This window comes from Anabrus simplex, chromosome 12, assembly GCF_040414725.1.
Source record: "Anabrus simplex isolate iqAnaSimp1 chromosome 12, ASM4041472v1, whole genome shotgun sequence".
NCBI classification, from domain to species: domain Eukaryota; kingdom Metazoa; phylum Arthropoda; class Insecta; order Orthoptera; family Tettigoniidae; genus Anabrus; species Anabrus simplex.
In genome coordinates, this window is record NC_090276.1 from 27,644,806 (window position 1) to 27,658,686 (window position 13,881).

Below are 13,881 nucleotides of genomic sequence, written 5' to 3' on the forward strand. Positions count from 1 at the left end.
ATCTTGCCCCCATGTGACTTCGCACTCTTCCCAGAAGTGAAGATGAAGCTGAAAGGGCGGCGTTCTGCATCCGACGAGGAGCTTCTGGCAGCATAGGATGAAGAGTGTGAAAATGTAACCGAAGAAAAGTGGCAGAGTTGGTTCAGTGACTGATTTCGACGTCTGGAGAAGTGTATTGAGTGTGGTGGAAATTATTTTGAAAAAGTCTAAAGCGTTCACTCACATTGCAAAACTTTCCTAATGCCCTATGTATAGGACAGTTGTACGATATGTTAAGGTGTTTCGTGAGAGTCGGAATGAGACTACGGATTTGCACCGCACAGTGGTTTTGTTTCCGTAGAGCATAGATGGACTCTCCGAGAATGATCCGTAGAGGTTGGTCTCAGTCATCAAACGGTGTGGCACGTAATGACGAAGTGTCTTAACACGAGGAAAATTGCGACCCGTTGGGTTCCATATCAACTTACCGACTTACAGAAACGGCTGGACAGATGCCGCCATTGATAAGACGTGGGCCTGAATTAAAGCGTCAGTCGAATGAACGACGTCGCCCAGGTTCATCACGCCCACCCAGTGGGGTGAAGCTTATGCTGATTGTGGCATACGACTACGAGGGTGTTATTCTTACACAGGCTGTGTCTGAGGGACAAACCGTCAACAGTGACTGCTATTGCCGATTTCTGGAGCGACATCTGCGTCCGGCTATGCGGCCCAAACGTCCACATCTATTGCGAGACGATCGCCCTGTCGTGTTGCATGACAGCGCACGTTCTCATGTCGCAAACAATGTCAAGCCTTTCTTGCAACGGTGGCACTGTGAGGTCTTGGAACACCCTCAGTACTCATTAAGTCAAGAGGACTCATGTCCGGTGAGTACGGAGGATTTCAAGAAATCAGCTTCATTTCCCGTATCAAATTTTATTTACATTAAATCAAATCTTAAATCAATGAAAGTAAACTCCCACCTGTTTGTTACTATATAATTATTTGCTTTGAGCAAACTAACTATTTGTAGTACATGTTTCGTTCATTAGGAACATCTTCAGCTACATTACATTCCATAGGTGAAAAGCGGTGGCAAAAGGGGCTCTGGTTAAGACGCAGCAGGTCGTTATGCTACTTAGGTTCCAAAATGGGTAAAAATAAATAAGTAAATAAATGCAATGTAAATTTTAATCTTATACCAGTTGCATAGTATTATTTGAATAATTTCACATACTGCATTTGAGTTGACTATGTGTATAAGTACAGGAGATATTATAAGTAGAATTTTGTAAACAATATAAATGTATTAAGGATGAGCTGTGTATTTAATAGAAAAAAATGTTAGTGTAAATTGTATTATATTGTACTGTACTGTAGGAAAATTGTCTTCTTCTCTTGTTAATTTAAAATTTAGTGCTTGACAATAATGTATTTTAGTGTACCATTTGCCACCGAGGTAGACACCTCATTTGCAAATAAACAGATTTTGATTTGATTTGATTTGATTTGATTTGATTTGATTTGATTTGATTTGATTTGATTTGATTTGATTTGATTTGATTTGATTTGATTTGATTTGATTTGATTTGATTTGATTTGATTTGATTTGATTTGATTTGATTTGATTTGATTTGATTTGATTTGATTTGATTTGATTTGATTTGATTTGATTTGATTTGATTTGATTTGATTTGATTTGATTTGATTTGATGTGATGTGATGTGATGTGATGTGATGTGATGTGATGTGATGTGATGTGATTTGATTTGATTTGATTTGATTTGATTTGATTTGATTTGATTTGATTTGATTTGATTTGAATTTCAATTTGATTTGATTTGATTTGATTTGATTTGATTTGATTTGATTTGATTTGATTTGATTTGATTTGATTTGATTTGATTTGATTTGATTTGATTTGATTTGATTTGATTTGAATCGATTCGATTCGATTTAATTTGATTCGATTCGATTCGATTCGATTCGATTTGTTTTGATTTGATTTGATTTGATTTGATTTGATTTGATTTGATTTGATTTGATTTGATTTGATTTGATTTGATTTGATTTGATTTGATTTGATTTGATTTGATTTGATTACAAAGAATTTTGTTCTTCTCAAAAAACATCTTAAAAAGTACTGTGTATGCTTTAACAATATTAATTTAAAAAATTAAATTTAAAAAAGATAAAAATTGTTACGGAGGTACCGTGAAGTTGAAGGAACCCATCCGAGGCCACCGATTTCCTGGCGTGGTGCCTGCACTCTGCGCAATAGGGCGTTCCGTCGCTGTCATCAACAGAGAACGCCTTGCAAACGGTCCCCAACGGCCTTCCGACATTTGGCAAAAGGTAATAGACTCTGCGGGTGATTACACTGAAGGAATGTGATGTAACTGTACGTCCTGGTCAATTAAATATTGCGTTATAAACTTTATTTACAGCCCTCGTATGATTCCAACCATTATGAAGTGTGATTGTTTACTTATTGGATTTCGAGTTGATGTAATATTGTGCTAGTAGAGGTTCTTGAAATGGAAATACAAATAACAGAGAAACAGCAGACAAATCAATTTCTCTCTCCAGCCCTGAACTACTGCCCAATACCAAAGTCCCACCTTGAAGACGTTAATCTCTTTTGTACAGAACGTTGTTACAAGATAAAACAAAGTTCCTCCACCGTTTGTCAGTGAATGTTACGGTATGTCCTTACATGGAGATTCTCAATTTTAACATTCCGATACAGTTAGTAGCGGAAATTCCTCCAGCGTGCGGAATGTAAACCCAGTGAGTATACTGAAACTCCTATTATTCTCAAAGCACTAACCAACATTCTCTGTCCCTGTAACAAGGTACGTGAACAAGACAATTGAAACTTAACTTTGCAAAGTAACTAAATGACAAACACAAACAGTTTGGGATATTACCAAAAAGGAAAATAGTCGAATCCTTATGCGGAGGGGCCTATTTCACTACATATTAAATGTTTCGGATGTAGTTGCTAGTGTGGTGTGGTGTGTTGTATTATCACAGGCGTTGCTGGGGAGTGTGCTTGTGTATCCCCTAATACAGTTGTGGAAAATAATATCCAAACACCAAGAAGAGGTTGTGCTACATTAACGAACGTTGGTAGGCGTGTTTATACATCTGAAATATGACGTTGATTCAAATATCCCACAAATCGCATTAGCGGCCCCATAACGTTACACATCAGGTTTGCTCTAAATACGGGCTTTACTGTGCGAGAGCGTTTGTTACCTGTGAGATTAACGGAGTGACCGTGAGTGGGTCAAGAATGCCTTGACGACGACGAAGAGGCCAGTATCAACAGCTCACTACAATTGAGCGAGGCCGTATAATAGGGCTATGTGAACATGGAATTTACTTTCGCGCTGTTACAGAACGACTTGGCAGGAATGTCTCCACTGTGGGTGCGTGTGGCAGCAGTGCTCACGAGAAGATACGCTCGCAAGAAGACCGGGCTTCGGACGTTCCCGTAGCACCACCGAGAGGGAGGACCGTCGTATTCGGCGAATGGCTGTGGCGCAGTCGACTGCGTCTGCAGCAGCAATTCGAGCGGCAGTTGGCACCACAGTGACGCAATGAACTGTTCGAAATCGGTTATTTGAAGGACACCTCCGAACCAGACACACTGCGGCGTGCATTCCACATAACCCAAACCACCGCCGTTTGCGAATTCAGTGATGTCAAGTGAGAGCTCATTGGAGGATGGAGTGGAAGTCCGTTGTGTTTTCCGATGAAAGCCGGTTCTGTCTTGATGCCAGTCATGGCCGTGTGTTGGTTAGAAGGAGGCCAAGTGAGCGCTTGCATTCCACCTGTCTGCGGCATCGACACACTAGACCTACACCAGGAGTTCTGGTCTGGAGAGAAATTTCCTATGACAGCAGGAGCACTCTCGTGGTTATCCCACGCACCCTGTAGACGTTCACGACTGTCTGGTGAGTCAACCTGTTGTGCTGTCATTCATGAACAGCATTCCCGGGGGTATTTTCCAACAGGATAATGCACACCCCCATGCCTCTGTTGTAACCCGACGTACTCTATAGAGTGTCGACATGTTACCTTGGCCTGATCGATCGCCCGAACTGTCCCCAATCGAGCATGCATGGGACATTATTGGACGACAACTCCAGCGTCATCCATAACTGGCATTAACAGTCCCTGTATTGAACGACCAAGTGCAACAGACATGGAACTCCATCCCACAAACTGTCATCCGGCACCAGTACGACAGAATACATGCACGTCTGCATGCCTGCATTCAAGAGTCGGGCGATTACACCGGTTATTAATGGACCAGCATGGCACATTTGCGATGGTTTCTCCTCGAGCGGATATTAACCTGTAGTCTTGTACCTTCAATCATTTAAATATAATACCTCGACAAATATATTGCCAAAATTTCCGTATTTTCTTCTTCTTCTTCTTAATCTGTTTACCCTCCAGGGTCAGTTTTTCCCTCGGACTCAGCGAGGGATCCCACCTCTACCGCCTCAAGGGCAGTGTCATGGAGCTTCAGACTTTGGGACGGGGGATACAACTGGGGAGAATGACCAATACCTCGCCCAGGCGGCCTCATCTGCTATGCTTCTAACCGGTCACCACCCTCTAGGACCCCGGAAATATCCCAGCGGTGATGAGGTTAATAACCTTACCCCACCAGTTGAGGGAAAAGAAGGAGATAGGAAAAGAGAGAGAGAGAGAGGGAGAAAAAGAGAGAGAGAGAGAGAGAGAGAGACAGAGACACTGGTGTGAAGGTTGCTATTGTGTCCGCCCCAAGAGGGTAGTTTAAGCGAACACAAGAGAAAACAAGGGCGAAAAAGAAGCAACAAGTCACAGTACATCAAAAAATTCCAAGGATAAAAACGGCACCAGCCAACAACATGATACTAAAATTACCCAAAGGAAGAAAAAGAGACACTTACCCAAAACGTGGAGGAAAAGCGACTTAAGGTCCGTGGACAACCAAACAAGAAAATAGTTGCAGCGCTGCACCAAATGTGGTAAATGAAAACCAACTTTTAAGTGATATGAAAAAGGAAACTTTAATAGACATTTAAATGAGAGGTAACATTTCAAGATAATATTAGGAGTGGACCTAGGTTCATTATTAATTCAGAAAATACTTTGAACCATATTGTTTAAAAGAAAGTAAATACTTGACTAACAATAATTGGATTAACCTGCAAGAAATTAATATGATTAATAAATAAATACCCAATGAGGCAGCTTTAAAAAAGAAAATGCAGACTTCATTTAACAAAATAAAGGAACTAAATCGTAAAAATCAACAAGGAAAAAAAAACAACAGTGACCTCCATACCGTCAAACAAGATAATTAAATATTGATTTAAGTGTGATCGATCACGCGTTTAAGAAAAAAAAAACAAATACCATGTTTAGTAAACAAAACCCTAGTCCCATGACCTTTAGGCCGGTTGCCTTTTAACTTTACCACAATTCGTTCCAATTTCTACCAAGGACAATTTCCAAGGGCACACGAAATTAAAGGAAGGAGCTACACTTTTCGCCCAGCCAAAGAACGAGACGAAACGACCAAAGGTAGGCCGAAATAAATCACTTTATATGAAATAAATGCCAACGATACCAGGCAACAAAAATATTTTCATCCCACAAGAACACATCAACCAACAACAACCGCGGTAAAACCAAACCCCACAACAATTACCCAAACACACGTTGCCATAGTAACGGACAAAACAAAGCACGGTCAACAAAAGAGAAGAAACCAACGGTATAAACTCAAAAATAAAACAGAGATCCCAGAAACAATGCAAAAAGAACAAAAGGAGAAATAAATCCCAAAAGGCAAGGAACCCGAAGGAAAGCTAACCCCGCTACCTTGGAAACTGCGCCTTGGTTCACACCTTATTGTACAATCAAGTGCAAAAAAAACTTTTACAGAATTTTACGATAAACATACAATTTCTTTTCCACCGTGCGAACTGCATTCTAAAATGACTAATTGCCGAAACCGTTTCCTAATGTTCACAGACGCACACGATATCCAGCACAATTTTCGAAGAGGAAGTCTTAATCCAAATATTATTATTATTATTATTACAGTTATCTTGAAGTACGCCGAAACACATAAATCTTCTTGCTTCCCCAGAAATACTTTAATCCAAAACAGTTACATACCTTTGAGTCCAGAAAAATTGAGAAGTTCAAACCTTGGCCATTGTTATCGAAGACCGGCAACCACGAGGCCGTGAACTAAAGTTGTTCACCAAGGATCCTGGGGATTATCGTAGCAAAAACATAATCCAGTGAAACAGTAGGAGGCCAGCAACTAATAGAGTAAGGGATAATCCCTCTTAAGTTGGTTTCATGGGGGTTTCAGCACCACCATCCGCCGCATAGCGGAACACTCACATACACGTCTATCCATGGCGGCTACAGGACGCCGACTCCCATCGGCAAGCAAGCGAGGAGCAGGCCAGTTTTGCCTGGTAGGAGGATTGCGCATGCGCGACCAACCAGAGCTAGGAGAAAGCCGCGCGGCTTATATTAGCATAAAACGGGAAGTCGAGCATTGAATTGACACAGATATTCTAGGGCTCACAGGCCAGTTCAAAATGTTTATAAGGGGGAGGCTCACATTATTTAATATCGTCTCAGCCCTCCCGCCCCGAATCGACGACAAAATCTCATGCATAACACGATGATGATGTGGTGGTCACATATATACTAAATTTGGGCGAAGTAGTCCAACAGGAAACGACCACCAAGATTAACTAATTTCAGTTAGAAGTTCACATGACCAGGTTAATAGTCCAATACACAGTTCCATATCACATAGTTTTTAGAAATAATTGGCGGGGTGCGATCAACAACAGTGTCCAGAAACGTTAACCGAGCACTCGGAAAATCACCAGAGTAAAGTTTGTCATCAAATAGAGTGCACAATGACCAGAGTTCGCCAAATATTCAGTTTCACCCAATACACATTGTTTCAATGCATCAGACAATGATATAGTTTATGACAAATGACGCAGTTCACCTTGAGGTTCGGCAACTCTCACACTAATCACAGATGTACTGACCCAAAATTAAACGAAAACCACACGACTATAAGTCCACGCATCCAGGTTATTTTCTCAAGCACGGTGGTAAATTAATTTTCAATGCATGAATACCTTTACAAGTCTCCTTTGATATTAAGGGAATGCATGATCTCGGGTTGCAAAGGGTGACAACAGGGGAAAGAAACGCACAACGGGATCAGGGGAGAACCAAAGAAGGCGCAATTGGTGAATGTAATCTTCAAAATAAGTGAACCGTCAAATCTAGATCCATACAGTTTTGTTACGCTTGATTGAGTCAGGGCCACGGTACACCACTCAAATATAGAAGTGAGTAGTCAACAGGGTAAGCACCAGTCATTACACGGAGTATCCATAATACCAGAATGGAACGAGCAACCACACCCATCACCATAGCCAAACAAGACCTCAAACTTCAACACTCGATTCGGTTAGCAACCCAATACCCAGGTTTTAAAAATTACAGCAAAAACAACAACCCATAATCAAGAGCATCAACCACAACATAAGGTGCCCTAACCACAGTGACCAAAGGCAATTTTCCACAGGGGTACCGATCAGAAGCTCTGAGTGAAACAACACCTAGTCCACAAGTACCATCACCACAGTACAACGGCTTACCACCACTAACTAAACATAAATAAATATGACATAGGTCGAGAAGGTTTTTCATCTAGACAAAGGTCATTACACAGGCATACTCCAATGAAAGCAGGTTAAGCCCAAGGTTAGGATTTAGTAGATACAGGGCTAAGACACAGTGAAGAATCAACCACTAACAGATTCCAAGATCCACTGACAAGAGCATTAGGAAAAAAAAAATTTCAAATACAGGTTCAACTTCCCACATCAAAATACACCACCTAATTGAATAAGAGAGAGGGCAAGCAACCAAGACACAATAGATAAATCCAGCTTCAAGAAGTTAGAGTTAGGGTATTAAATATGGAAAATCCAAGGCTTAAAAGGGTTAACATGTTTAGAGCAAGGGAAGGATTGACTGGACCTGTTGGAGACTTCTTAAGGTATCCAGATGGAGGGTTCGCGAACAGTCTGTCATCTACAACAAAACAGCCAAGCAACACCAAGCAACCGCACACATCATTAGTCACAAATAAGCAACATGGACTAAACGGGACAGAAATAGGGATAGAAGAAACACAGGAGGGAACACAATCTGGAATCAGTAACCAACCTACTACACAGAACCTTAAATACACATTAATTTCACAATGGCCAGCCAATCAAATTAAAAGGCAAAATAAAACCTCAGATCGGAAAACCAAAATGGAAAATTTCGAGCAATGACGCACACAACGTACACCACCGGATACCCAATAGGGTCTCGGCATTACCCGGTCTACAAATAAGTGACTTTTCCATCACACTGTCGCTCTACAGCCAACAGGTACTTTCTCCTATCCACCAGGAGAGCAAGCAAATAAAACATAAGTGGCGGAATACGAGGCGAGTCCATGGAAAATGCTCACAGTAGCATGAAGAAGGCAGTACTCTACAAGAAGACCCCATAATCTACTCGCAGGAAGATTCCAGTACCGACCAAGGGAGCACTACTCCGTCCCATACCAGAGTAGCCAACCCAGAGCACGGTAAGATGACAAACACCAAAGTCAACATACACAAGAGATCCACTGTGAACAATGAAACACCATAGAGTGGTAGGTAAAATTAAAATGAGCATTACAGTAGAAGAAGTTACAGACACGACATCAGATCAATAGGAAATGCATGGAGACAGGGAAAGAAAACCCGAGCATACCAAACAGACACATTACTGAAAACCAACAAGCTAATTCTGAGAGTAGTAGATTCATGTAGAAGAAAATGGCCATATCCACAGAACACGGAGGTAAATCAAAGACAGACACGAACACTGCCCATACCAAGGTGCCAACATCACCCAATAATACAACACAAAAGAATAACCCAACCATGACCAACCACACCGGACATGCGTCAGCTCCACAAAGGGATTAAAGGAACACAAACATCCTCAACAACATGCCGTGAAGTTCTCATGCCACCCCAAAATAAATACCCAAAAACAAACCACGGTACCGTCACAACACAACCACCTTACATATGTCCAAAGCCATCCCAATGAAGGTTCAAAAGGGCATATACCACCCCTCAGGCAGAGGATCATCAACAACACAACACAAGACCCGACAAGTAGATATGGTAAGGCATACTTGAACCCACAACTCAAAGGAATTAGATAACTACCAATAGGTTAACAAAATTTTGACAACACATATTCTAGGCATATAATTACCACGGCAGTGCACGATACCAAAAGGGAGTGAATAATCGGGCATAAGAAACACTAAACCACCAAGTAATGTTTACAGCAGGATGAAATCCAAAGCAGTAGTTCAGAAAAGGTCAGTCAGATTAATTACTACACAGCAAGGCAAGTTACGAGTAGCAAAACTTGAAGTGGCCCAGACACCAGATAAATATCCTAGAACTAGTTGATAGGTTACACGAGGAAGATGGTTCACGACACACCAGAAATAGCTAAGTACGTCCGACCAATAATCAGGAAGGAAAAAACCAGTTAAAACTATAATAGCTCAGGCACAAAGCCATCCAGTTATCCCAACCTAATACCGGCCAACATGGCCCAACCACAACTGATGACTGCCTCACAAACAGTTGACGGAAAGGACAACTCCAATCACAAACCAAGACCAAGCATACATACATACTCACAGGTGGGATGATGAAATGAAAGGACACACAAACCGACAACACACAGCACTCAGTCAAAGCAGAAACACACCACAGCTCGGTAATGATTGAGGCACATCATATAGGCAGATTTCAATATACCAAATTCCACACAAGGATGGGAACACCTCTCTAGTAACAGGTCAAATAAACCAGACAGGATCTCACAAGGGTGCATATTTAACGCCACACTAAAAGCCAACTACACTTCAGATAACAGAACCTTAAACCAAAATTTAAAGAAATAATAAAAGACAAGTAAGGTTAAGCAATTTCCAACTTAAAAACCAACCAAAGAGCACAGAAACATTACAGGCTAGATAAGTTTCAAAATACCATGATATTGTCCACTAGATTATCAGATACTAACAGCCAAGAACGGTCACTGGCATGGAAACAACAGAGGTTAGCCATAAGTTAGTAGGGGCAAATAACTTACCCACACAGCACCAATTAAATGAAAAGCACATACGACCACCAACGCCAAAACACCAGGTCACAGTTCAAAACCATGAAAGGGCATAACACATCACCGTACACTACAGCACATAACCGTTTACACATATAAGTAGGCATATTTGGACATGCTTAGTGGCCAGGTCAAATTATAATCAGAATCACACACCAGAGTTAACGCAGTAAGAAGGTATTAAATTTAGAAGACCAATAAACGGTTAGCATGTACACCACCGAGGTACCATACAGGAAATATACTAGAAATGATAGTAACATCATTAAGTCTCGGAGCCCAAAGCAAGGCCAGAACAGATAACACAACAAGGTGATCCCAGGACACACAATGTCACACTGCAAAAGCAACCGAGCAACCTTCACATAACATAATGATCAGAAAAACTCTCCACGATTAAACCAGATTAATTCCCACCGAAATCGCAACCACAGTATGCAGGTAGGCAGCAAAAATACAAGGTTGACAGCCAGTACAGATAATACAGGACATGTACCAGGCGGTAGTACACCAGTAGCCCTGAGTCAACCAAGTCATACTCCATTACAAGTTGTTCAATTATTACAACTTCCACCAACCCAGAATAAATAATTACATGCAGTCACTCACCAAATCCGCCAGGAAAAAAGGAAGAAAAATTTACAGGTCACCTCGAAACAGCAAGGCAGAAGCAGAAATTTACAGCACAGGTACCCAAAGGTTTTCAAAATCATAATCAGCAAGTAGATAAGTCCATACAGCTCAGCATAAACACAGTTGAAGGCAACAGGGAACTCCAAAACACAGGTACATGAAACAAATAACATAGGGAATTACACGAGATCCTTGCATTTCCTTTTACAATAGTTATTGACAATAACACCTTTTGTTTCTTAAGCCTTTGATTTTCATTCACCAACATTCACTACAGCACTGCACCAAGCAAGGATAGAAGGGGAGGAAAATTTAGGCTGCACAAGGCAGAAACAACAGAGATTAGGCAGCAGAGCAACAACAGTGGAACAACAAATAACCACCGCTCTGCTACCACTCTCTGTTGTTTCTGCCTTGTGCAGCCTAAATTTTCCTCCCCTTCTATCCTTGCTTGGTGCAGTGCTGTAGTGAATGTTGGTGAATGAAAATCAAAGGCTTAAGAAACAAAAGGTGTTATTGTCAATAACTATTGTAAAAGGAAATGCAAGGATCTCGTGTAATTCCCTATGTTATTTGTTTCATGTACCTGTGTTTTGGAGTTCCCTGTTGCCTTCAACTGTGTTTATGCTGAGCTGTATGGACTTATCTACTTGCTGATTATGATTTTGAAAACCTTTGGGTACCTGTGCTGTAAATTTCTGCTTCTGCCTTGCTGTTTCGAGGTGACCTGTAAATTTTTCTTCCTTTTTTCCTGGCGGATTTGGTGAGTGACTGCATGTAATTATTTATTCTGGGTTGGTGGAAGTTGTAATAATTGAACAACTTGTAATGGAGTATGACTTGGTTGACTCAGGGCTACTGGTGTACTACCGCCTGGTACATGTCCTGTATTATCTGTACTGGCTGTCAACCTTGTATTTTTGCTGCCTACCTGCATACTGTGGTTGCGATTTCGGTGGGAATTAATCTGGTTTAATCGTGGAGAGTTTTTCTGATCATTATGTTATGTGAAGGTTGCTCGGTTGCTTTTGCAGTGTGACATTGTGTGTCCTGGGATCACCTTGTTGTGTTATCTGTTCTGGCCTTGCTTTGGGCTCCGAGACTTAATGATGTTACTATCATTTCTAGTATATTTCCTGTATGGTACCTCGGTGGTGTACATGCTAACCGTTTATTGGTCTTCTAAATTTAATACCTTCTTACTGCGTTAACTCTGGTGTGTGATTCTGATTATAATTTGACCTGGCCACTAAGCATGTCCAAATATGCCTACTTATATGTGTAAACGGTTATGTGCTGTAGTGTACGGTGATGTGTTATGCCCTTTCATGGTTTTGAACTGTGACCTGGTGTTTTGGCGTTGGTGGTCGTATGTGCTTTTCATTTAATTGGTGCTGTGTGGGTAAGTTATTTGCCCCTACTAACTTATGGCTAACCTCTGTTGTTTCCATGCCAGTGACCGTTCTTGGCTGTTAGTATCTGATAATCTAGTGGACAATATCATGGTATTTTGAAACTTATCTAGCCTGTAATGTTTCTGTGCTCTTTGGTTGGTTTTTAAGTTGGAAATTGCTTAACCTTACTTGTCTTTTATTATTTCTTTAAATTTTGGTTTAAGGTTCTGTTATCTGAAGTGTAGTTGGCTTTTAGTGTGGCGTTAAATATGCACCCTTGTGAGATCCTGTCTGGTTTATTTGACCTGTTACTAGAGAGGTGTTCCCATCCTTGTGTGGAATTTGGTATATTGAAATCTGCCTATATGATGTGCCTCAATCATTACCGAGCTGTGGTGTGTTTCTGCTTTGACTGAGTGCTGTGTGTTGTCGGTTTGTGTGTCCTTTCATTTCATCATCCCACCTGTGAGTATGTATGTATGCTTGGTCTTGGTTTGTGATTGGAGTTGTCCTTTCCGTCAACTGTTTGTGAGGCAGTCATCAGTTGTGGTTGGGCCATGTTGGCCGGTATTAGGTTGGGATAACTGGATGGCTTTGTGCCTGAGCTATTATAGTTTTAACTGGTTTTTTCCTTCCTGATTATTGGTCGGACGTACTTAGCTATTTCTGGTGTGTCGTGAACCATCTTCCTCGTGTAACCTATCAACTAGTTCTAGGATATTTATCTGGTGTCTGGGCCACTTCAAGTTTTGCTACTCGTAACTTGCCTTGCTGTGTAGTAATTAATCTGACTGACCTTTTCTGAACTACTGCTTTGGATTTCATCCTGCTGTAAACATTACTTGGTGGTTTAGTGTTTCTTATGCCCGATTATTCACTCCCTTTTGGTATCGTGCACTGCCGTGGTAATTATATGCCTAGAATATGTGTTGTCAAAATTTTGTTAACCTATTGGTAGTTATCTAATTCCTTTGAGTTGTGGGTTCAAGTATGCCTTACCATATCTACTTGTCGGGTCTTGTGTTGTGTTGTTGATGATCCTCTGCCTGAGGGGTGGTATATGCCCTTTTGAACCTTCATTGGGATGGCTTTGGACATATGTAAGGTGGTTGTGTTGTGACGGTACCGTGGTTTGTTTTTGGGTATTTATTTTGGGGTGGCATGAGAACTTCACGGCATGTTGTTGAGGATGTTTGTGTTCCTTTAATCCCTTTGTGGAGCTGACGCATGTCCGGTGTGGTTGGTCATGGTTGGGTTATTCTTTTGTGTTGTATTATTGGGTGATGTTGGCACCTTGGTATGGGCAGTGTTCGTGTCTGTCTTTGATTTACCTCCGTGTTCTGTGGATATGGCCATTTTCTTCTACATGAATCTACTACTCTCAGAATTAGCTTGTTGGTTTTCAGTAATGTGTCTGTTTGGTATGCTCGGGTTTTCTTTCCCTGTCTCCATGCATTTCCTATTGATCTGATGTCGTGTCTGTAACTTCTTCTACTGTAATGCTCATTTTAATTTTACCTACCACTCTATGGTGTTTCATTGTTCACAGTGGATCTCT

The 13,881-nt window shown here is 41.1% G+C and overlaps 1 protein-coding gene across 1 annotated transcript in view; it reads left to right on the top strand.

Moving 5' to 3' along the window:
- LOC136884116 (gamma-aminobutyric acid receptor subunit alpha-6) overlaps nucleotides 1–13,881 on the top strand; it is a 246,966-nt gene that overhangs the window by 106,645 nt on the left and 126,440 nt on the right. The window contains exon 2 of the mRNA XM_068229794.1: nucleotides 3,387–3,579. Coding sequence (XP_068085895.1) covers nucleotides 3,387–3,579 — 193 coding nt within the window. The remainder of the gene's footprint in view (nucleotides 1–3,386; nucleotides 3,580–13,881) is intronic.